Source organism: Leucopleurus acutus, assembly GCF_964270905.1.
Source record: "Leucopleurus acutus genome assembly, chromosome: 2".
NCBI lineage: Eukaryota > Metazoa > Chordata > Mammalia > Artiodactyla > Delphinidae > Leucopleurus > Leucopleurus acutus.
Genome location: NC_139143.1, coordinates 2,622,012 through 2,648,139, shown reverse-complemented (window position 1 = coordinate 2,648,139; position 26,128 = coordinate 2,622,012). Strand labels below are relative to the sequence as shown.

The window sequence follows — 26,128 nt, the reverse complement described above, 5'->3', positions numbered from 1 at the left end:
GAATCCATATCACGGAAGGAAGGTAACAGAAGAGGTGAGCCTCTCAGGGAAGGTCAGGTTCAGATCCTAACCCCTCTCTGAGGTCCAGCCATTCTAGCCACACTCAACTTGATAAGGTGTGTCCCGCACAGCCCAGTACCCTGACACATGGCCACACTCTGCTAAACGTCTTATATTTTTCTGTTTCCTAAAGGACCAATCTCTATATGAGGATATTATACAAATTTAATAGGAAGAAAAAAGTGAGAAACAGCCATGGCGCCTATCAGAAGTAGCCCTCTTTCAAGGAGATGGAGGGAGGGAATCACGGAATGAAAAGACCAAACCAGGGTCTTCCCCGGTGGCGCAGTGGATAAGACTCCGTGCTCCCAATGCAGGGGGCCCAGGTTCGAGCCCTAGCCAGGGATCTAGATCCCACACGCATGTCGCAACTAAGAGTACGCATGCCACAACCAAGGAGCCCGCGTGCCGCAACTAAGACCCGGCGCAACCAAACAATAAATATAAAAAAAAAAAAGACGAAACCACACATCCCGAGGGAAACAGCAGGGCCCCTTCTGCAAACCTTACCATGTGCAGCTCTGCAGGGTCACCAGGGAATCAGAACTAAGGGACAGCGGAAAAGAAAGCCCAACAAAGAAGAGGCTACACAACAAACAAAAAGCTTTATTCAACTGCCTTACAATTTGTTTGTGACTTCTAGTTACTAGAATTTGGTCAGTAGTGGAGTTCAGCACAAGCCATCTTTACAATAGTGCACTGAGATTTCCTAGAACGGTTCCTACCGAAGCATTCTTCAGGACGTAAGCAGACTCCACACTTTTCTCAACTCCATGGACAACCCTGCCCAGTCACTCATCACCAGGTTTGGGGCCTCCTGTCTCCAGCCACGCTGCAGTCTCCACATTCGCGCTACCCACGTGGCTCTTGGTAACTAGCCGATGCTAAGAGCTGCGCGAGGGGAAAAGAAATGGGATGCCGCAGCTCCAGCAATGACAAAAACTAGAGCGAAACTCCTCACCACGGAGGACAAGAGCACAGCCGGGAGTGTTAAAGAATGTAACAGATCACCTCTGTTAAAGACACAGGTTATAAACAACTAGAATGAGTTTCCGTCACAGTCCTTAATATTTATGTGGTTAAAGAGAAACCCGCTCAATATCATGTAGCAACCTAAATGGGAAAAGAATTTGAAAAAGAATAGAAACATGTATATGTATAACTCAATTACTTTGCTGTACACCTCAAACTAGCACAACATTGTTGCTTTTTTTTTTTTTTTTTAATTTTTGGCTGCATTGGGTCTTCGTTGCTGCATGCGGGCTTTCTCTAGTTGTGGCAAGCGGGGGCTACTCTTCATTGCCGTGTGTGGGCTTCTCATTGCGGTGGCTTCTCTTGTTGCGGAGCACCGGCTCTAGGCGCTTGGGCTTCATTAGTTGTGGCACGGGGGCTCAGTAGTTGTGGCTCTTGGGCTCTAGAGCACAGGCTCAGTAGTTGTGGCACACGGGCTTAGTTGCTCCATGGCATGTGGGATCTTCTGGGCCAGGGCTTGAACCCGTGTCCCCTGAATTGGCAGGAGGATTCTTAACCACTGCACTGCCAGGGAAGTCCTCACAACATTGTTAATCAACCATACTCCAATATAAAATTAAAAGTTTAAAAGAAATCGTAAAAAAAAAAAAAAAAGAGAGAGAAAACCCGGTTCAGTCTCTCTTTATAATTCATTTTGCTTCAAAAAGGTATAGGATTTATTTGCCAAACACAGAACCATCCTAGAACCATTCTAGACTTTAGAAAAACTCTGAACACATCCTAAGGACACCGGATTAAGGTGTCTTCTCTGCACGGGAAAGGCAGCATCTCAGCCAACTGACAACGCAAGTCAGAGTAGGGCCAGAAGTTGTCATATTAGCATTTTAACAAAGATCTACCGAAAATCATGAAGGTGAATTTATATTTCACATTAATTCAAGATGGAGCAAATAGTATTTCAATTAAATGATGAGAGTAAGTTTAAAGACACTTTGCATTAGCTTATTTTAAAACACATAATAATATTCCAACTAAAGCAACCATGTATCAATATACTCTATAACTCTGTGTCAAGTGTGCTTTTTGTTTTGGATAACACTGACACTTTATGAAATTTAGGCCACCTCGTTTTTGTCATTTGCAGAGCTTTAATTTTCACACATAAGTGTACCACTGTAGACAAATTAGAATACACAGATAAGCAAAGACTTAGGGAAAAAACCACCCACAATCCCATCACCCAGACATAACACATTGTTAACCATTCTAGACTTTTCCCCATGCATTTATTCTTATAAAAAGAAAATAGGAGGCATCCTATATCTTACAGCTTTTTTTTTTACACTGAATCAATATTGAGCCTCTTTCCATTTTTATAAATTCCCTTATTTGTCTTGGTCGTGCCACGCCAGGGACTGAACCTGGGCCACAGCAGTGAAAGTGCCGAGTTCTAACCACTGGACTGCCAGGGAACTCCCCATAAAATCACCTTTAATGATTGCACTCTAGAAACAGAATGGGTTCGTCAGCTTGTCTGGACATCTAGAATGCTTCCATTTTTCACTTATAAACAGTGCTGGAATGTACATCATTGCTCATCTTGGTACACATCCACAATATTTCCATAGAAAACACCCCTAGAATTGTAACTGGGAGCTCAAATGCTCTATGAATATTTTAAGGCTTTTGACATAACCTGCCCTCCAGCAAAGCTGTACTTAAACTATCAACTGGCAGTATAGGAAAGTTTAGTCCATTTCAAAGGGAGGTTACATTAACAGTGTATTTAACTTACGTGATGTATTAAATCAAAACATAGGCAATATCCATTAACAAAAGAAAAACGGCCAATAAACATTAAGAAAACAACCTTTGAAATAATCACAAAAATGCAAAGTAAAACGACTGCATTTCCCCTCTATCTAAATGGTACCATTTCTTAGAACTACCTGGAGTTGGCAAGAGTGGGCGTTATGGGGTTTCCCTGGTGGCGCAGTGGTTAAGAATCGCCTGCCAATGCAGGGACACGGGTTTGAGCCCTGGTCCCGGAAGATCCCATATGCCGTGGAGCAACTAAGCCTGTGCACCACAACTACTGAGCCTGTGCTCTAGAGCCTCAGTGCCACAACTACTGAGCCCATGCGCCACAACTACTGAGCCCGCGTGCCACAACTACTGAAGCCCACGCGCCTGGAGCCCGTGCTCCGCAACAAGAGAGGCCGCCACAATGAGAAGGCCGCACACCGCAACGAAGAGTAGCCCCTGCTCGCCACAACTAGAGAAAGCCCGCGCGCAGCAACGAAGACCCAATGCGACCCAAAATAAATAAAATAAATAAATAAAAAGAGTGGGCATCATCTGGGCACTTTCATACACTGTAGCTGAGTGAGCACACATGCACACGTTTCTGGCGGTGAATTTAGCAGTAACAAAGCCTTGAGAATATTCAAACTCTTTAACCTATATTCTACTTACAGACTTAACCGTAGTAAAATTATCAGAGAGAGGTACAAAGAATTATACACAAAGGCATTCAGAGCTTCATATATTTCATCATCACTACAGTGAAAAATTACCAACAACCAGTAACAGGGAAGCAACAAACTAGATTTTTAAAATTACACAGAAATATCATAAAAAGGACAAAAATGATACGTGCATAGGGAAAACTGAAAGGAAATATGACTAAATGTTAATTACATGGTTTTCTAAGTGTTGAATGCTTTTTCTTTTTTTTGTATCTTCTAGCTTCTTAGCAATAAACATCATGATAAACATCTTGATAATTAGGAAAAAAACAAAAGAAACATAAAAATATATGCAGTCATTGAACTTTCTTTCTTTCAATAAAGTAAAAATGCTACCAAGTCCTCTTTACCTTCTGGAGTTTTATCTTCAGCATCTTGGCTCATACTTTTAACGGACTTTGTTCACCTAAAGGGCTGTAACTTAAAATATGTTTGCTTCTAAATGTTGTCCCATAATTTCTGGAGGCTTCATGAAAGCGTCTAAAATTTGCCTTTCTTTAGGATGATTTATATGAGCTTTTTCCTTTATTGTTTTTTTGTGGTTTTTTTTGGTATGCGGGCCTCTCACTGCTGTGGCCTCTCCTGTTGCGGAGCACAGGCTCCGGACGCGCAGGCTCAGCGGCCATGGCTCACGGGCCCAGCCGCTACGCAGCATGGGATCTTCCCAGACCGGGGCACGAACCCGTATCCGCTGCATCGGCAGGCGGACTCTCAACCACTGCGCCACCAGGGAAGCCCTATATGAGCTTTTAACAGCATAGTAACTTTGCAATTAAGGCATACCTATGGCACGTTTGGCAATAAAAGATTTTTCCCTCGAATAAAAACAATTAAGAGTGACAGAAGGTGGATAAAAGGAAAAGAATTAGTCACTTGTTCTCCATTTCATTGCCCTGTGCAACAGACATTTGGAAATAGAGCAAGGAAAAGGGGATGGGATGGGGCCTTCCGAGTTATTTGTTTATTCATTCAGAAATACTCAGAACCTGACCTAAATATTGTTGTAAAACCTAGAGTCACAAACAGAAGCCCATTTTCCTCCCTTTCCATCTCTCTCCCTCATTCGCCCGAAGGGGACAAAACCAAGACAGACGTGTAAGCTACTCCATCATTCAGGGGAAGGGACACTCTTCACTTTCTAGAAGTGTTTTTTTCAAGTTATAGGTTGGTTTTTAGTGGGTCCCTTCCAGCACTTTTTAAAAGATGAAATCGAATGAAATATATCAGAGGGCAATAACAAAGATTTTTTTTTTTTTAGTATTACTGTTATTATTATTATTTTTTTAAGAATGAGACTGTTCCTTTATTTATTTATTTATTCATTTATTTGGTTGTGCTGGGTCTTAGTTGCAGCAGGCGGGCTCCTTAGTTGCGGCATGCATGTGGGATCTAGAACCCTGACTGGGGATTGAACCCAGGCCCCCTGCAACGGGAGCACGGAGTTTTAACCACTGCACCACCAGGGAAGTCCCAACAAAGATATTTTATGTGAAAACTTTGTATCTATCACATGATTTGTATCATAGGTGATGTAAAATGCATTTTTAAAAAAATTTTATTTTATTTTTTTTGGCCACACCACGCGGCATGCGGGGATCGGCGTTCCCCAACCAGGGATGGAACCTGCGCCTCCCCGGCATTGGAAGCGCCGTGTCCTAACCACTGGACTACCAGGGAAGTCCCTAAAATGCATTTTTGACTGTGGGGTCGCAGGCAAAGTTTGAAAGCTTCTCTTCTAATGCTGTGGAGAAACAATGAAACCAACAACAAACTGTTCTTCCCCACTCCCAATCAAAATTAAATCCCCAAATCAAGTATTCCTGGAAAGTATGAAAACCTAACGTGGGGCAGGATTCCATAGTCATGCCCTAATCCAAGCCCTAAACCTGCAGAAGTTTTGAGTTGCCTGAAGCCAAGTGAAGTGTTGGCAGCTTGGCCACACTGAGTCCTGGTCCATTTGTTGACACCGAGTTTCCCTGTGACACCGTGATTACACAGCCTGTTACACCACAAACGCCAAGCTCTCTGCACTCCCACTCTCCTCGCCAGACTGCTCTCTTCAAAGCCTGCCTTTGTAACCTCGGCAACTCACATCCCAGATTAAACTCTCCTACCCCAACCTGCTGTTCACTTCCACCTGTCTCCCCACAGCCTCTCAAGAGGAGGCTGCTCTTCACTCACTTAACAAATATTCAGTGAGCACCTTCCAAGGGCCCAGCCGCGTCCAGCACATGAGGCAGTGATGGAGTGACCAGTTCGGGGTCCGGCCCCGCCCTACGCCCGCCTCCTGCAGGGACAAGAGGGGGAAGCCTGCCGGACAGAATCTGAGAAAGGTGACTGCCACGTGGCTGGGCGGGGTCTCGCTGGAAGTTTGGATTTTATCTAGAGCAAACGGATTGTGCAGGGGCAAAAATGACAAAGGGAGGAGAGTAAGGAAGTTCAGAGTCTCATCGAGAGGCCTGGGGGGCTCAAACCGGGTCGGGGGCTGACAGAGAATATACTCAGGGGAATCCGTCCACCTGCTGAAATGGGGAGAATTCAGGAGCACCGTCTCAACACTTCCTGAAAGCTCTCCCCTCCTGTAAGACTCTCTTGGGCCTCAGGGCACGTCCCTTGGTGGACATCTCTTAGCCACGTCCCAGGTCCTAAGAGGAACGCTTTGGAGACGGCTCCCCTCCTTGCCAAGTCCTGCCACCTTTCTGGAAACCTTCCAGACCCAAGTGGCCTGCCACCCATCCCCTCGCCCCTCGTGTTCCCATGGCCCCTCTGCACCAGTCCGGCCCAGCCCCACAGCTGCGCCCACACCGCTGAGGCCCGGGACTGCTCGGCCTCTGGACTAAAGCCCGCTGGACTTCCAGGGACCTCCTCTTCATGTCACCCCACCCCCGCTGCTCTCCAGCCCCCAGCGTCCTTCCTCCCACCACCCCACCCCCGTCCCGCCCCCTGCGTCCGACGCTGCCTGCCCACTGCGGCCCCGTCCTGCTGCCTGTCCAGGGGCACCACCTGCTCTGCGGTCACGGCCATCCTCAGGCCTGCCCAGCTCCTCAGCCCTCCCGTCCCGAGACGCCGCCCCTGGGGTGAGTTCCCAACTACAGGACCTGCAGGACGCCCACGTCCCTCTCATGACTCCTTGCGTCGGCCCTTCTCTGCCACTACTAGACCTTAACGAAGGTCAAGACGAAGGACCACGTCTCGTTCTGAGCTTCACCATCAGCAGCTAGTAGCGCCTGGCACGCAGTAATACTGTTATGGAGCGATACCATAACTTTAAAACTGAAATACTAAAAGTGGAGTGACTTTTGAGTTGAAAACTGAAATCATTACGTTACAGCTTACGCTAAACGTACCTAGTTTGTTATTGTTTGTATGCAAAGGAAACACCGTCCCACTAGGAAAGTGATATAAAACTGGCTTACCACCAGCAGGGACTGATTTGACATTGATCCACTCTTTTGACCTCCCCTGCGACCAGTGGCATAAATCTGCAACAGACATGGCTGATGTTAGGATCTATTCAATAGCACAGAACATCTGACACTTGGACTGTTAGAAATGCTCATGTATTTATTCTTTTCTGGCAAATTTTTATTTAAAAAGCTAACACCGAAAATCACCTTTTTAAAAGCTTATGGCATTAAATCTGCTACAAAAGACTGATTAGTGTATAACAGCATGTTAAAATGTGAAGTCTCAACAGTGAAGCAAATCTGTTACACATAACTATGATACTATTATTCATCTTATACGGGTATCTTAAGCAATCTGCTTTGCTAAAAATCCCAAAGTGTACTAGTCAAGTTAAATCCGTAAAATGAGCTGCCTCTTAATGAGACAGTAACAAAATACCGGTTTGCATTTAGAAGTGTCTATATTCTCCTAAATTAGGTGTTTTATGCTTGACATCCACCTACTTAGAATACTGAAGTGAGATCCCAAATACAAAACAAATGTTGTTTTCCTTTCTACCTATTTCTGGGGACAGATTAAACGGGCTAACTGGCTACATAGTGAGAAGTCCCAGAAAAACCAGTCATCAGATTATAAACACATGCAGTAGAAAACCACGTGACATTTTTGTTTTTTAAAAATTTCAAACTATTCTCAAATTATCTTCAATTTCTCAGCTCATCCTCTAAACAAGTTCTAAATTAAACAGCTTCAGAAAAGATTCCTCAATAGACTGTAATTCAAAAAATAGTTAATCTGTATAAACACTAGAGTTTTGACTCTTGAATATAGCATTTTCTATTTTTTTCTCTAGATTAGTTATTCTGAAAACAAAACAAATCAAACTGCATGGTATATAAACAACCCTCAGGACTTCCCTGGTGGCGCAGGGGTTAAGAATCCGCCTGCCAGTGCAGGTGACACGGGTTTGAGCCCTGGTCCTGGAAGATCCCACATGCCATGGAGCAACTAAGCCCATGCGCCACAACTACTGAGCCGGCGCTCTAGAGCCCACGAGACACAACTACTGAGCCCACGTGCCACAACTACTGAAGCCCACGTGCCTAGAGCCTGTGCTCCGCAACAAGAGAAGCCACCGCGATGAGAAGCCCACGCACCGCAACAAAGAGTAGCCCCCACTCACCAAAACTAGAGAAAGCCCACGCGCAGCAACGAAGACCCAACGCAGCCAAAAATAATAAAATAAATGAATAAATAAATTTAAAAAACACAACCCTGATATCATTGTACAATTCCCATTTCTGAGCAAATTTTATTTCCTTTTATCTACTTATTCATATGTATTAAGTAAGAATGCTGTGACAGGATAACAAGAAGAGTCAAGTGTTTCTATAAATTGTTACATTTTGGGGAAACAAAATGAGGAAGGTGGTGATATTTATACTAAATTTCCTTTATATTCATCACACCAATGGAAACTACAAAAATAATCTGAACATCACAGAGACAGAAGACAATTTACTTTTTCATGTTATAAAATTTGCTTTCCTCAAAAAACCTTTTCCGGTGTACAAACTGCAAATATTAGCACTATACGCTATACACACTGAAAACTGCAAACCAACAGCTGAGCACAGCAGCAACACAACCTAACTGCGGAATCACAAATAGGACATGGACAGTCTGTAAAAAAGAATGGGTAAAAATAGAAACCCTTCACTCCTATACATCCAGCCAGCCCAGTTCTGCCAGTCAACGTCCTCTAAGTAAGGCCACAGGCCCTACCTGTCACAGAGCACTTTCCTGTCCCCGCTACGACAGTCACAGCACTCCTGAGATCCAAGCAGGCACCTATTTTTATATTTATGGGAAGAAGTAATCTAGAACGGTTTAACAGTAGGTCAGAAGCCCTGGAGCCAGGAGCTGCTTTGAGAACTCAAGTCTCTGGATCCCTGGGCTTGAGCTCTTTCTGTCCGTTATCCTGAAACTCAGCGCCAGGCTGGGCGTTGAGCTCTGTGGAAGGTGGAAGGGGTCTGAGCTGAGCTACGCTCGCATTCCTGGTCTGCCACTCCTGGTGCTTCTCTGGTGGAAGGGTCCTAGCCCGATCTGTTCACCTGTAAAATGAGATTATTATTATCCTGCCTTCCAGGCTTGTCAGGAGAACTAAATGAGGCAAAGTATGCCAGATTTTGCACAAAGTAGATGTTCAATAAATGATAACACCCAACCACCACAAAAGCCAGTGGAACTGCATGAACAGGGTTCTTCAGGACGTGTGCTTGGGGTGTTAGCACAGACGATCCCACCATGACAGGGCACATGACAATCAGGCTCCCTCAGGTTTATGCAGCTCCAAAAACAGACATTCTGACCTACGGTCCAGCGTTCCAGGTCACGTGTAAACCGCTTCTCCTACCGAGATAACCGGCCTCCTCCCTCCTCCATCCGCATCCGTGGCTGCCGCTGATCTGAAGCAGTAACTGCTACTCAATTCCTCAGCCCCAGCTGGAGGCCACACAAAGGCATTATCAGATAACACATACAACGTAAGACTTGTCTTTAAGGGAGATTACTTTTTTAAAGAAAAGAGAGTCTTGGAATAAAAGAGAGATTAGGTATCTCTTCCTTCACTGTTTTGATGTTTTAAATATAAACATGAGGGCTTCCCTGGTGGGCCGTGGTTAAGAATCCGCCTGCCAATGCAGGGGAGCTGGGTTTGAGCCCTGGTCCGGGAAGATCCCACATGCCGTGGAGCAACTAAGCCTATGCGCCACAACTACTGAGCCTGCGCTCTAGAGCCCACGAGCCACAACTACTGAGCCCGCGTGCCTAGAGCCCGTGCTCCGCAACAAGAGAAGCCACAGCGATGAGAAGCCCGCACACCGCAACGAAGAGTAGCTCCCGCTCACCACAACTAGAGAAAGCCTGCGCACAGCAACGAAGACCCAATGCAGCCAAAAATTAATTTTTAAAAAATTTAAAAAAATAAATAAATAAGAAATTAATATAAGGAATTTTAGTTAACTGCAAATAGATTTATTCTCATTAAAGAAATTAGGCTGATCTCAAACTCTGAATACCACATAATAATCCTAAATCTACCATCACAGTGAGCCAGAAACTATCTAGAATATACCAGAATCATTAGCGCTTTCAGTCAAATCTCCAGATGCCTCTAATATTCCATCAGTGATTTTATTCTCATTCATTCTTTTTTATATAAATTTACTTTTTAATTTATTTTTGGCTGAGTTGGGTCTTTGTTGCTGCGTGCAGGCTTTCTCTAGTTGCGGCGAGAGGGGGTTACTCTTCGTTGCGGTGCACGGGCTTCTCATTGCAGTGGCTTCTCTTGTTGCGGAGCACGGGCTCTAGGCACATAGGCTTCAGTAGTTGCAGCACGATAGCTCAGTAGTTGTGGCTCGCGGGCTCTAGAGCGCAGGCTCAGTAGTTGTGGCTTGCGGGCTCTAGAGCGCAGGCTCAGTAGCTGCGGCACATGGGCTTAGTTGCTCCGCAGCATGTGGGATCTTCCTGGACCAGGGCTCAAACCCGTGTCCCCTGCATTGGCAGGCAGATTCTTAACCACTGCACCACCAGGGAAGCTCTCCATCGGTGATTTTAATTTAAAGTTTAAGAAGCAGTAAGTTCCTTCAATTAACTAATATCACTGTCAGATAAAACAATGATCAGAAATAAAAGGGTAGTTGGCTTTAAACAAGCTTAGGGACTTCCCTGGCAGTCCAGTGGTTAAGACTCCGTGCTTCCACTGCAGGGGGCATGGGTTCTACCCCTGGTTGGGAAACTAAGATCCCACATGCCAAGCGGCGTGGCCAAAATAAAAAAGAGAGAAAATATAAAATAAAACCAGCTTAAAAATTAAATCATTGGGGCTTCCCTGGTGGCGCAGTGGTTAAGAATCCACCTGCCGGGCTTCCCTGGTGGCGCAATGGTTGAGAGTCCGCCTGCCGATGCAGGGGACGGGGGTTCGTGCCCCGGTCCGGGAAGATACCACATGCTGTGGAGCAGCTGGGCCCATATGCCATGGCCACTGGCCTGTGCGTCCAGAGCCTGTGCTCTGCAACGGGAGAGGCCACAACAGTGAGAGGTCCGCATACCGCAAAAATAAAAAAATTTTAAAAAAAAGAATCCGCCTGCCAAGACGGGAGACACAGGTTCGAGCCCTGGTCTGGGAGGATCCCACATGCCGCAGAGCAACTGAGCCCGTGCGCCACAACTACTGAGCCTGAGCTCTGGAGCCCACCAGTCACAACTACCGAGCCTGCGTGCCACAACTACTGAAGCCCACGTGCCTAGAGCCCATGCTCTGCAACGGGAGAGGCCACCGCAGTGAGAAGCCCGTGCACCACGAGGAGTGGCGCCCACTCGCCGCAACTAGAGAAAGCCCACGCGCAGCAACAAAGACCCAGCTCGGCCAAAAATAAATAAAATAAAATAAATTAATTAAAAAAAATTAAGTCATTGAATCAGGTAGGCCCAAGGAGGTTTTTTAGGAAAGCTTCTTCCAAAAAATCACCCCATCTTTAATCACACTAAGCCCTGGACTCATCTCTTATATAGCGATTGGTCAGGTCATCGAGGTATTCCGGAAGCTCCCACCATCTGTTCCCGAATCACCCCAATAGTGGCGCCATTTGGATCAGCTTCCTCCTGACAGCACGGGGCACATGTTCTGTGCTGGGTAATCCTTTGTTGTAGGGGGCTGTCTAGCAACATCCCTGGTCTCTCCCCATTAGACGCCAGTGGCAGACAGCCTGGTTCCGAGCTGTGACCACCAGAACTGTCACCAGAAATTACCCATCGTCCCCTGGAGGGCAAAACTGCTCCCGGCTGAGAACCACTTTTTCCATCTTTCCTCCGGTGTGACAGAGCACGTGCGCTGCCTGGCAGGTTAAAGACGGTCACAAGCCCCAGCCCCTGGGGTGGGCGCTGCACACACTGCTTCACAGATGAGGCAATTCAGGTCCAGGAATTGGAGGTAACTTTACTTCTATTCACTGTGGAGCCCAGACGTTAACATCTGACGTAGTAGGGTATTAGAGTTAAAAGCAAAACAAACCCACAAGACTTAGACCCACGAGGGGTTTCACCGCTTCTCCCAAAGGTGTAACCTTCCCCCGGGGCTCTGTTCGTCACGGTGACGTGAAAACACTCCCACCTCTGGCACACAGGGGGACCTGTGGACTGGCACACCGGTGCGCTCACCACCGTGATCCTTTTTTATACTCGTGGCTCAACGGCAGCACCCTAGGTCTCTTCCCCAGGCTCATCTCCCGCCTCCCTGGGGAACTGGTTCCAACGTCACCCCTTCCGGGCCTTCCCTCCGAAGAGCACGCACCTCACTCTCACTTTCTGGTCCCTTCATTCTTCCCAGCAGTTCTCTACCCCACAACCTATGGTGTATTTCTTCCCCCAGCTCCCCCTCTAGAACTTCAGGGCACTTAATTTGTCCTCTTTTCACCTCTACCACCCAGAACAGAGCCTGGCACCCAGGTATTTGCTCGGTGGATTGATTTTTAAAAACTAAACTCGTGACTGTAACGATGTGTGGTGAGGGATGTATAAGAAGTAAACTCATCGTGGTGATCATTTTGCAATATATACACATGTACATCAAATCATTGCGTTGTACATCAAAAGCTAACACAATGTTACATGTCAATTAGATCTCAATTCTTTTAAAAAAAGTAGAGAGAGAAAAAAAACTAAACAAGAGAAATTCGAATTAAGGACCTGTGGGAATCAGATGGATTTTGATTTTCTCATCAAAGGGAAGCCAAGGAAGAAGTGTGGGAGCCTTGGTGGAAGTTTTAGGACAGCACTTCTCCAACCGTAACACCCCTGGAGGCTCTGCTGCTGCTTCTGACGGGCAGGCCCGTGGTCGGTGGGGCTGAGATTCTGCAGGTCTAATGTGCTCCCAGGTGATGCCCACGTGGCAGGTCCACTTTGCACTGCCCGGCCCCAGACAGCCAGAGGGTGCACTTGGTCAGGATCTAAAACAACTTTGCCCCAAACCGAGAATCAGGGCTGAAAGTGTAGACTAAGTTTTTGATTTCTTTGCTGTGATCAAATACCCTATAGTGATCATTTTTAAAAGAGCAATCATTTCACATGTTACTCAATGTCTTCAAAATGTTTAATTTTCACCTTCCAACAGACATTTCTAGAAATGCACTGTAATTTTACCAAGTGAAAGCTTTCAGTTTCTTCGAAAAAAGATCTCTGACTCCCATTTTACTGTAAGCCTGAACTGGTACCACCCAACACCTGAAGGGCCCCTGAAAGGTCTGCAGTGGGTCTTCTTGAAACAGTATGTGAACAACGAATTTCAAAAATAGGATCTGTCCCGTGAAGCTCAATTTTCTAGGCACGTTGACCAGAAATGGGTTTTTTCAAACCCAGGTCAAGTTGCGTTCAGGCAGTGGTTGCTTCCCATTGACAGGCTAAACTTTTTCCCTTCTCTGCAGAATCTTAATAGCTCTAAAAACACATTTATCTTGTTTATTGCTGAGCAATGCCCCCACCATCTGTTCTTGCTAGTATGTCATCAGAAAACATAATTCTTTTTTCTTAGAAATATATTCAGCCCCAGTAACTTGTGTTCTGAATATTTTGTTACAAAGCAAGTACATGGGCGGAGGGAAGTAGTGAGAATAAATTTGATCATCTAAATAATTATTTACACCTGGCTTATAAACAAAATCACTGAATCATGAAAGGCAATTCTACAAATATTTTTAATTTCTGTTCTCACATTCAGTTGCCAAAATTCCAACTGATATTTCAGTACTGAACATTTTTAACAAACAGTACCTTCCGACTGTTCAAAATGTTTTTGTATCTTAGCTCCAGATGGAATACCGGTTCAGTTGGGTGGATGACTGAATATAATCCCGAGTGATCATTTCTTGTTAAATAATAAAACACGTATACAACCTGCCCTTCCTTTTATAGGTCATTTACACTAGCATCATCAGCAAAAATACTCTTGTAGCCTTCATTAATATTCCTCTGCTCTTCTTGCCAAATAACAATTTGTTTTAGAGGTTTAATAAAATCAGAATGAACAGAGTGAAAAGCTGTAATTTTTTGCTCATTCTACCAGTCTTCTCTAGAAAATTCCCCAAATCATATTTTAATTTTGTCTTCATAATACACTCCTGTGTTTCACCAGCAGTAACCCAAAGGAACCCATATCAGTTTACCACCATTGCCAGTCTTCCAAACGGATCTCATTCAGACCTTTAAGGCCCTTTAATGACATGACCAGAGTGAACACACCCACAAATATTAATCTCCTTAGATCCCTTTTCCCTCTTTCCTTTACACAACAGTCCTTCCTTCCCTTTCAAAGACAAATCTGTCACAACAGTTCTAATACTCTGAACAAGTTACACTATGTTCAACGTTTATAGGTCTTTTATTATTCAAATAAATCTGGAACTAACTATGTTAAATCTAGTCATAACCTAATTTTTTTCCTTACTAAATATTAAGCAATGTAAAATGTTAGAGTGTAATTAATGGTTTCAGATTTTCTAGACTAAACCTTTACGAGATCAACTAAATTACCAACATGAACACCTAGAAGAAAAATACACAGCTTACTATTCCAAATGTGACTGAGTATAGAAACACCTATGATACCTTAGTGGAGTTCATTAAAAAACAGACAAACATAAAAACTAAACGTTGTAACTTCTACGGGACTGTCTCCCAAATCCAGAGGAATACAATTTCACAGTAACTTACCTTACAAACAACACAACCCTTAACATTAACCCGATTTTCAGACGTTCACTGAAGGTCTACTTATAGCAAAAGTGGAAAGTGGTACAAGATCAAGTTTTTTAATGCGATCACTTGCAGGCACTTTTGTTGTTTGGGCCACGAAGTAAGAGACGGCTCCGTCAGAAAGGATTTTTCCAGTCCCCACTCTCAGGGTCACGGCCGTCTACCACAGAGACCCACAAGGATACCCATTATCCTCTCAAAAAGAGGAAGCTCTCTTTCACATGTTTGTACTTGGCTCCCTTGTAGGAAGAGCCCAGTTTATGCACAACGAAACATAAAAGTTATATTGCTAATCTTGTCATTCAATTTTGCAATTCACTCTTTAAAAAAAAAAAAAATCAATCTAAAACGTCACTTTCAGACTTAAAAATCTGCATCCCAAAAATCAAGATTAAAACTTTAGCTCCCAACTAAAACTTTTAACTTTCCAATAGACAATGCTTATAAAACAAGATTTTTAAACTAGAAAGAACAGATGAGCCAGTCACAAGTTAAAATTAAACATTTTGCAATGCAAACCTTAAAAAATAATTAGGGAGTTTCCAACTTTTTACAATCACACTTTTCCTTTGTCATAACCCAGTATGCCTTTATACACTGTACTTGTTAATTTCTTTTTTTTTTTTTTTGGTAGGTTGGGCACATAGATTCAGAGCTTTTGTTTTAATTCCTAAATTCTGTGCATATTCACTTAATCACATAAAACAATAACTTTGACTCGAATCGTTTTTATGAGTTATTTAAAATGCTCACCAACCAATGGAAGCTGTGTGATTGAGTTACTAAAGATATAACATATAAACACAAAGATTAGCCATCTTTTTCCTAGGTTGGGAATGTAAACAGAAGTTCACCACAGTTGTCTGTTAAGAGTTATTTATTAATTGTTCCACAATAGTCCTAAAGTTCATACCAAACCAAAGAACCAAAGGAAGTCTGCACTGAAAGAATGACAACATAAGAACTGAGTTTTTCAATCACAGATCTCCTTTACCCTTCTGATCATTTAAACTCTCCAGGACCCCTGCCAATATTGGACTAAGTTTTATATTCCCTATTTTTCTTCAAAACCTATTCCTTTTCTTCTCCATTCTAAGATATCCCCACCTTTCTCCCTCAACACACCACCTCTGCCCACCATTCCAAAACCGGGAGCAAATTTTCTCCTTTGGAGTATAAGGTCCAAATCATTACATTTTTCTCTGGCTATTTATCTACGTTTCCCAAGAGATACCTATTGCAACACAAAACATGCTTTATTTACAAGGCTTATCTTGCACAGTGTATTTCAACCCAGCTAGTTACTCAGGCTACCTGAGGTATAGGCTTTGTGTTATTAAGAACTCACAATTATTCCTTCTTGACAAAAAGGCTGTGGCCTTTCATTTTGGCCCATACACTTATGGGGGAAGCGACTTCCGTGCCACTGAAGAACCACAGTAGTTGACTGTAGTTATTATGCGCTGTTAACACATTTCTTTGTTGATGGAAAAGAGCGAACTATTGTCAAGTCTAGCATCTCGATGGTACTTATCAGATGAGGAACTGCCAAGAATTATAAATTCTATTCATTATTTGACCAGTTTATCATAAAACTCTAGGCTTTATGTAACCTGAACGTCTGCCATAAACGCTAATTAAATAGCAGATCAAGAAATTTCAATATTAAAAATTAATATTTCATGCTTTTTAAGTTTAGGTATTGACTTTCTAAGTTATCTGTACAATAAAAAGTTCAATGTTTAGGCAGCCTTCCAAAGCAAGTACTCTCAGCCTGGGGTCCATAGGTTAGGAATTTTGTTATCAGGTTGCGGAGCGGGGGGCTGGTTCTCGCAAGCATATACGTGGGCTTCTAAATTTTCATGTGCAAATATATTTCTGTTAATGTATGGGGATGGGGTGACATCCATTCCATCACCAGCTGCCCCAAGAGTCCATGACCCTAAAAAGGCGATGCAGCTCTTCCCTAGAGTGCGCCCAAAGGTTCGCGAAGAATTTAAATAGAATCTACTTAAGTTACACTCACAGACTGTCATGACTTTTTTAAAAAAGCAAACCAGGTACAAACAAAGCAGAAATCATTTTAAAAGTGCATGCCCTCTTTATGGTAATAGTCTCTTTTAAAACTAACAGTGATCTCACAGACGATTTTCTTTTGTTAGGTTTTTTTGATCAAGGGTAAGACAACAGAATTACCAGATGCTGTCTTCATGCTAATGTTCATTTTAATTAATAGATTATTAAGGACATAAAAAACGTAACAAGTGGAACACAAGATTGTTGCTCAAAATCCATCAGAAACTCTTTATCATCTCATAGAAGGTACAAGCAGATTGGCAAACCACCCCAGACCTTGCCTCCTAAACACCAGGAGGGACGCTTAGCATTTGTGGACCATTACCGTGTAATCTTGTACAACATAACACACGGATGGTGCCAGAGCACTACTTACATCGCACTTCAAAACCGAAATCCTGTCATTATGTGTCACAGAACACACACACACCACAAAACTCTGAAAACGATAGTCTTCAGATGCAGTTCACTCTAAAAATATAACTGAAGTTCGGAAGCTAATTCTTTTCTGAGGGACATTTTCCAAGAACTTATGAATTTGGAAGCTAAGAACTGTGTGTGTCCTCACGAGGCCATATTGCTCACACTGTCACCCAGTTCAGGCTTAAATGCTACTAATGACAGGTAACTACAAAATGAGAGATACCAAGGATGTACAGAAAGTTACGCCCCTCTCATCTGATGAGTGTAATACAGAAAACTAAATCTGAGGTAGAAATATCTGTAAACTGTCTGCAACTTTTAAAAAAACATTAAAAATCCTACAGAGTTTTTTTCTCATTTTTTGTTTTCATTATTGAATGAGATTACCTCCCAAATTACTAACAGGCAACTGCTAAATTATGGTAGCCCTTATCTTCAATTTACAGCAGCAAAATAGAAATTCAAAGCCTAGTTTCCTACCTCATACCCTAATACCTTAGAAGTAAAAACCTTAATTTTAAAATTATCATATTCAGATATAGACATTCCACACAAAGAAAAAAAAAGGGTGGGGGTCAGTAAACAAAATTAATGTTAGCTTTAATCTAGAACATATGCAGAGGTATCAAGAGTTGGATTTCAATGCAGAATCAGTGAGATTCTGCTTAGCATGCTTGTTCAAGAAAATGACTATATCTAGGGAATAATCTTAGCAAAGAGAAAACAAATTTACTTTTCCTAATCATATGGGACCACGAGTAGATACATCTCTACAGAGAAATCCATGTTTATGCTGAATACAAATAATTTATCACTTCTGTACATAGTATCATATACCAAAAAGGCAAAGCCTCGACCTATTCCACCCTTTGATATTTTTATTGATTTTTCAACGTTTGTAGTCACTAAATTTCAAAGCACAATTTTCTCATAGATTTTACACAGACCTACACTTTTTCCCCTTTATCTTTAAAACTTAACATATTCACTAAGTTTCAAACACCTTGTCTGCACCTTAAGTATTCCATGTCTTGGCTCTCTTCTTCTAATATCTATACTTACATCCTTTTGAAACACTGTTAAACTTAGACTAAGCAATACTTTTTTTTCCCCCTACTAGGAACGCCCAGGACCACTTTCATTTGTCATACTGTTATTTTGTTACAACCTTTTGGAGTCAAAAAGGATGCACCTAGAACCAAAAGAAACTGGAATCTGATTTAAAATGAAACCTCAATAAATAATCTCTCTGGAATAATATTTAGGATGGCTAACCCCACTTCAATAAAACACGTTCTCATTTCTATACTGTTAAATTCCTATTCTTCCAGATAGTGTGCCTCAAACTGAAGAAAATATTCAACCAATTTTCAAATATAATAAACCTAGAAACACGAAACACTTAAAACACACACGCACGCGTGCGCGCACACACACACACATTCCAGTCCCTAAACTGCAGGTTATACCACTGACATGAATATTTTATGAAATGTAGTTAATAGAAAAATGTGAAAAATGTGACTGGATATTAAGTGATATCTCCTTTCTTCAATTTTGTGATTAACAGGTCTTTTATTGGTAGTAAACTAGAGCAAACAATCAGAATAGTACATATGCAGTATTCAGTACACACAATAGAAGTTAAAGAAATTCAAAACCTGTATAAAACAAAACACTGGAGAAAAATCATACAGCTCAAGAGATACAGTGGTAAAGGTCCTCTCCATCCTTCGATTACAGCTTGTACTCTGTACCCAACAGAACTTACCGCACTTAGCAAAATAAGAAATACATACTTTTTAGTACTGAGTGTATTTAAGAGGATTAAACACATTTTCTAAGGTCCTTGCAATGACAATAAGTGACCCTTTAGCTGGTAAAGCAGACTTAAGGGAGGAAAGTGGGGAAAGGAAATTAACTAGTATGTTGTAACCATTTTAAATAATTTCTCATTTTCCAAACACTGCTTTCATAACAGAAGTGTTTTACACTTGCACAATATTAATTACTTTATTATACATGGAAGCCTGTGGTAGGCTGATTACACAATAAGACTGCAAACAACCAGTGGTACTTTTCTGACGTCAGAAGAGTACGTAAGACTGAAACATCACCAAAAGTACATAAAAAACTCATCAGCATAAACATCAAAGTACATTAAAAATATAATCAGGAAAAAAATACAATTGCTAAAAAGTGGTTTAGAGCAGAGCCACTGTCTACCAGTGGCTTCAAATGGCAAATTAGCGTTCATAGCAAGTTTGGATGACTTTACAAGACCCCTGTACAATACTGACTAACGCACCCTTTTAAAATGTACATTACACAGGCTGCAATTTCACAAAGAGGTTCTGATGTCATTACTAAATAAGCCACTCTTCCCCCTCCCATCGGCTTTGTCACCAGTTGGAATTACCACCTTATTAATATCCACAGCTCTGAGCGTGTGGGGCTTTATTATACATGGACATCTGTGTGGGTTCTGTTTTTAAAAAGGGGGAGGGTGGATGTTTATTCTACTGTTTGGATGCCGGAAGGCATAGGAAATGCATAACAAATTACCTATTGGAATGTGAATCATTCTAAAATTGAAACTGTCCAGATAGAGAGAAGAGGGAACAAGGAAGGCCCAGAGCTCTGAGAGGACAGGTTAAGAACAAAAATAACACAAAATACCCCCAGAAGTGTGGGTGACATGTAGTAACAGAGACAGAGAACAGTGTTTTTAGGCCATGTATAATAAATAACACACCCCCCAAATTTCAAAGAATTATGTAATTCCAACTTGGGTTCTAATACTGCAACCAACCAACCACTTGGGCTTCAACACTGTTCCCATCAACTCTTGATGGGAGTCACACAGCCTTGTTACAGTTGGGATAAGGAGAGGGTGCCTTTTTTTTTTTTCTCTTCCTATTATTAAAGCTATCATTCCAGGCTTTGATCAAAGATTCAAGAATATTTGTTCTACCAGGCTGGAATGAATGTGGTTTGGAAGTTCAGAGTACATTTAAAAGCTGCAACAAAATATAGGTAGCCAACATCTCAGAATTTTGGATCAGCCCAGATGGAGACAGCAATTTGAAATGTTTTCGATCCCTTACTTAAATGATGACACGTGTATCGTATCAGCCCAGATAGAGCAATTTGAAATGTTTTCGATCCCTTACTTAAGTAATGAAATGTATTATCATACTATCTGTAAATTGGATATTCCATTACAGTGATAACGTACAGAATTCCCATGCGTTATTACACTTTCCTGAGAGTAAAGCAATTAGAATAACCTTAATCCTAGCAACAAAGTTTTTTTTTTTGTTTTTTTGTTTTTGTGTGTTTTTTTTGTTTTCTTTTGTTTTTTTTGTATGGTTTTTTTGTGGTTTTTTTTTTGTTTGTTTTTTTTGCATTTAAAACTTTTGGGCTATTCCCTGACGATCTATACATGTAAATTTGATTGCTAAACATTGTCACTTCGAATGTCAAACTATTTTAATCTATTGATTTTGATTAAAAATCATAATACAAACAGAGCTAAAATCACACTAACAAAATAAACGAAATATGAAAAGTTGCATTGAAAGGGCATTACATTATTCTTAATAGGATCGTGTAGAAACATTCCAATGGCAGTGTTCTCAAAATAAAACAAAATTACATTAGAAGACCTCCAGCCTGGTCACTCTTGGGACCTTACCTGTAACTCTGGCTGGTGGGGGTCTTTCCTCTGGTACTACATGGCTCACTAACATCAGACATCATGTTTGTATACCCTGAGAAATCTGACACTGAAGTCCTTGCTCTATGGTCCACTTCTCCATTAGAGTTCGTGATAAAGGTCATTGGCACCCTGCTGCCCGACTTGAACTGAGAACCGAACGCCTGTGCAAAGTTCTCAATCTGGTACGTTGTTCTGGGCTCTACGTCCTTCTGAGGATCCATCTGGCCGGCTAACTCCTGAGATGGGATCTGAAAGCTCGTTGAGGACTCTAAGTTTTTCTGTTGTTCCTTCTGGCTAGTCAGTTTCTGAGATGAGGACTGGAAGGCTGATGAAGTCTCTAGATTCTTCTGAGAATCTATCAGGTCATCCAGCTCCTGGGAAGGTGTCAACTGCTGATGTGTGGCATCCAAAGCAGACAAATAAAGACCCGGCTGAGACCCAAACAACATCCCAAAAGGAGGCTTTGGCAACGAAGATGGCAACACTGAGGTAACAGACTGGCCGAAACCACACTCCAAAGGAGATGTAGTGTATATCTGTTTTTCTGGAAATAAAGTGTGGTTGTGGAGAGGTGAAGACAGACTGACAAATTGGAAACCGTGTCCCAGAGTAAAACCTGCATTCGTGGATTTTTCGAAAGCCTGTTGGAGGTATTTGGAGTATTCTTGCAACATGCTCGCCTTGTCATTTGAAGCAGTCTGGGTGCCTGGGCTCAAATTTTCTTCTTGAACCAGTTCTGAGTGTTCTCCTGAGGCGTGCAGATCCACTCGTGGTTCTGTTATGTTGAAAGGATCCTCCTTCTGGCTCTCTGACTTGTTGGAGTACTGATCCAAAATACTTTGTAAAACCTCGTCAGGAATTCCCGACTTGTCGTGACAAGACTTAATTTCCGCGTTCAGGGCCGAGGAGTCAATAAGGGACAACGGGGCCTCACTGTCCAAAACACCGACGCCCGCCGACTGAATGACGGACTGCTGGGAGACCATGTGTCCCACGTTCACGGAAAAGGCACTGTTGCTGCTGGCGGTGGGTAGGTATCTTCTTTTCTTTGAGAACTGCATGGCATCGTCATAATTACTGCTTATTTGACCTTGTTTGCCACTTGTACTTTGGAGAAGACTAATGGTCTCCACGCTACTGTTTGACACGATGCCAAGGGAGCCACTCGGTTTCCCAGACAAGGACTTCTGTCCAACTATGTCTGGTAACGGTGACACAAAGTTCAGGTAGTTTTTATCCATGCTCTTCCGGCTTCCTTTCTTAAAGATCAATTTTGGCACCCTCTTCTGGAGTTCCTCTATGCCAGTGCCGATGATGCCCCCACTGGAAGACACAGCAGGCATTTCTACTGAGTAACTCTGCATGTTTATGCTGTTTGACATATGGGATTCATTTGCTTTCCCAGTCTTGGGCTCCTTGTTTTCAACAGCTATGCTTCTCGACTTCGCTTTTCTCCTTGAAGAACTTGTACTTCCCTGAGACAACACAGCCAGGTTACCCACGGTGCTATGGTTGCTGGATGACCCAGGCTCTGCACTGGGCGCCCCCTTCGCCAGGGCTTCGCCGCACGTGCGCCTGTGCTTCAACAGTCTATCAGTCCTTGAGAAATACTGCTGGCAAGTGTCACATTTGTATGGCTTTTCTCCACTGTGCGTCCGCTTGTGTCTCTCCATATGGTACTTCTGGATGAACTTCATGCTGCACTGATCGCACCCGAAGGGCTTCTCCCGGCTGTGGATCTTCTCGTGCCTCTGCAGCAGGTACTTCTGGATGAAGCCCATGCTGCACTGGCTGCACTGGAAGGGCCGCTCTCCGGTGTGGATGAGGACGTGCCTCCGCAGGTGGTAGGAGCTGCGGAAAGCGGCGCTGCAGTGGTCGCAGATGTGAGGTTTCTGGCTTGGGGACAGGACGGCGCCTTCTCCGTCTCCCGCCAGCGACGGCTTGGAAGATGCGCCCGGCTTCCTCTTGGCTTTGATTCCCTGAGATTCTGGCTTTGGCCTCTTGGCCTTCTTGACGCTCGCGTCCGGCTTGGGCTCCTCGGGGCCGCGGGGGTCGTCAGTCCGGCCGAGCAGCACGTCGCGGGGGTGGGGGGCGGGCGGCGGCGGCGGGTGCAGGACGCTCAGGTCCTGGATGACGCCCGGGCCTCCCGCGTCCCCAGCGCCCAGCCCCGGCGCCCGCTCGTCTGCCCCCGCGAACAGCCCCCCGTAGTGAGGATGGGGGGCGCCCGGCGGCTCCTCGGGGTCTGCCGGCTTCTCCTGCTTGATGCTGACCAGCGACTGCAGGAAGCCCCAGGAGGTCCTCTGCGCCGGGAAGGCCGCGCCGGGCGCCGCCGGCTCCTTCTTGAAAGTCACGTCCGGGGCGGGCGCCGGGGGGGGCTCGGCGGCCGGGGCCGCGGCCGGGGCGGCGGCCAGCACGCACTGCGGGGGAGGGGCGGCCGCGCCCGCCGGCCGCGCGAAGCTGGCGACCGGGGGCAGCCGGTGGTTGAACATCACCATGCCCGGCGGGAAGCTGGGCTCCATCTCCGCCCGCCCGCCGCTGCCCGCGCCGCCGCCGCCGCCGCTCAGGAACGCGCTGCCGACTTTCATGCCCCGGAGCAGGCCTGGCTGAGGAGAGGAAGGAGGAGTGGGCCGGCCGCCGGCCGCGGCGCCCCCACCCGCCCCCGGCCCGCGTCCCCGGCCCGTGCCCGCCCGCCCGCCGCCGCCGCCCGCGCCCCGCACTTACGGGTCCCGCCGCCGCCGCCGCCGCCGCCGCCGCCGCCGCCGCCGCCGCCGCCGCCTCCGGTTAATAAAAATAACGCCGTCCTCTCCACAATGGAATTAAAAGCCTGCGCGGCACTGCGCAAACGCGGCGCGGGGCCTGCCGGGAGCTCGGCGACCCGGCCCGAGGGCCGCTGCGCCGGCCAGCGCGCCTGCGCCGCGGCTTCCGCCCGGCCGCCTGTCAATCACTCGGGTGGTTGGGCGGAGGGAGCCCCCGGGAGGGGAGGCCCCGGGCGGCCGGACGCGATTGGTGGGCCGCGCGCTGGGCGTCGGGGGGCGGGACCCGGGGCGGGCTGCTGCGCGGCGGCGGCGGAGAAAGGCCGGAGGGAGGGGGATGCTGCGGGGCTGCGGAGCGGGCGGGGGGACGGGCCCGGCCGGCCCGGCCCCCTCGGCTTTGCGGCTTGTTGGCCGGGTGTTGCAGCCGAGCCCAGCCCCGGAGGGGGGAGGCTTGGGGCGCTGTGGGTTCTGCCTGTGTGCCCTGAATCTCCAGTGCTCAGCATCTACTGGGACAGGTTGCTTCCGGTACCCCTCCTTGTCTGGCACACACTTTAATAATGGGCGCTTTTCCTCTGCATTTGTGGGTGGGGCCTGCTTTGAAACCGCAGCAGAGGTACCGTTGCAAAAAAAAGGTTGTCTTACTGCCAACCTACCTGAAGGCTACTGAAAGAGGAAGCCGCGTGTAATCCAGGTGCGGCAGCCCTGTAAAACACGCCCACACGCATACTTTATCATCATCAGATGTTCTTTAAATGCCCACAGGCCTTCTCAGTCTGTCTAAGAGTCCGCTGGCCCTGTTGTATTGCTGCCTGGCCCTCTATGTTATTTATGAAAAATCGACTGCCAGGCTCTTCTAAGAGCGCTACTCAGACCCACTCTGCCCTCCCCAGTACAGAATACTGAGAAACGCAGGCAAAAATCACTAATTGTTCTCTTAAGGAAACTTACAAAGTAAAATCTTGAAATCAAAGAGCAACAAAAATCAAACAAATATTTATTCCGTGCCTAATGTACACACAAGGCACCCACTTTCATGTTAAGCGAAAATCTAAACCAGCAACTCTCCTAACCAAGAGTGTATGTAAAGCACAGGATTATTTTTCATAAAAGAACCAGCACCATGACAATAATTTCTTTCCATGGTACGTTTTCATGATGAAATTACAAGTCAATTGTCTCACAATATTTCTAGCCAAATAACTTATCATAGTTAAATAATAAATGACTTCTCTGAGAAATTTTGCAACTGGAATCATAAAGATTATCAACTAATCCTTACAGGCCCCTCTGAGCCTGCTCAAAAACTTAAAAGACTATGTAATGAGTGTTTTGAGACAAGAAATATTAGTATTTTTCTAACTCCATGCAACTACATAGAAGTATTCTGCCACTTAAACTGTGAAACTCTAATACTGTCAAGTATATTTCAGTGTTAAAAGACTGAAAACTCAAAAACTTAAGGCAGTTGTAAAATATTAGTCAACGCCTATGAGAAATGAGGCTGTCCCTTTGCTCAGGGTGGCAGTGTTTAATGGTAAGCTGGGATGCATATAAGCTAGTCCAAGCATGAAGGGCAGCAGGACACTCATATGAAAAGCCAACTTTGTTCCTCAGTTATCAAGATAAGAAACCTGTCATTTCTCTCATTCACTCTGTCAGCCTTGAGATACTCCAAGCAGACTTACCTCTGTGTTGTACACCCCATATATCAGGAAGATGAAGAGACCCTGTAAAAGAAAATGGAGGGAAAAAGCTGTTAACGCTAATCATTTCAGCAGTAGGAATACCTGAAATCAACTTTCCTGGGAACAGACAAAAGAAGACACACTTCATCAAGGTCAATTTATTTATCTATTCTTCAATGTCAGAAGCTGTACCTTGAGCATTTATAAGATAACATACCAGCACATCACTTATAGTCCTTGTGCTATTCACTTCTTTAGACTACAGCAAGTAGGAAAAATTTGTTACAGTCTTCAACAGGGTAGAAAAAAATCTTTAATATTAAAGTATAAAAGAGCTAAAAGGATAAACCTTAAAGGGTAATAAGTGTGAATCGTTTTTAAATAATATTTAAAATGCCAGTTCAAGTTAAGAAACTTTCACATCATCAGCTGTTGTGAGACTGCACGCATTGTTATTGTTTGCTATGTATAATAAAATTCCAAATATCTGCTATTTACTAGTTCTTAGCATTAGAAAAATACTTAATTGCAGTATATAAATTAAATCTCTCTCTTAAATCTAAAATCTTAAATTTTTAAAATAAATAAAACTGTAATGATTTAAACTTAGTAGAGATAATAGGGAACAAGAAATTTCCCATGTGTTTTTGTCTTACAGAGGAAAGAAAAATCTATATTGTACTAGTCTTGTTA

General features: G+C 44.2%; 1 protein-coding gene across 2 annotated transcripts; it reads right to left on the bottom strand.

The window, feature by feature from the left end:
- Positions 1-18,836: 18,836 nt before the first annotated feature.
- Positions 18,837-23,741, bottom strand: ZNF281 (zinc finger protein 281). Of its 2 annotated transcripts, none has more exons than XM_082832393.1 (2): positions 23,719-23,741; positions 18,837-23,600 (listed from the first exon to the last, which is right to left on the bottom strand). In XM_082832393.1, the coding sequence occupies exon 2, from the start codon at positions 23,580-23,582 to the stop codon at positions 20,970-20,972; it is 2,613 nt and encodes an 870-aa protein (XP_082688519.1). In that variant the 5' UTR covers positions 23,583-23,600; positions 23,719-23,741; the 3' UTR covers positions 18,837-20,969. The 2 variants fall into 2 exon arrangements, with proteins under 2 accessions (XP_082688519.1, XP_082688518.1); XM_082832392.1 differs by having other exon boundaries at positions 18,837-23,596.
- Positions 23,742-26,128: the final 2,387 nt, after the last annotated feature.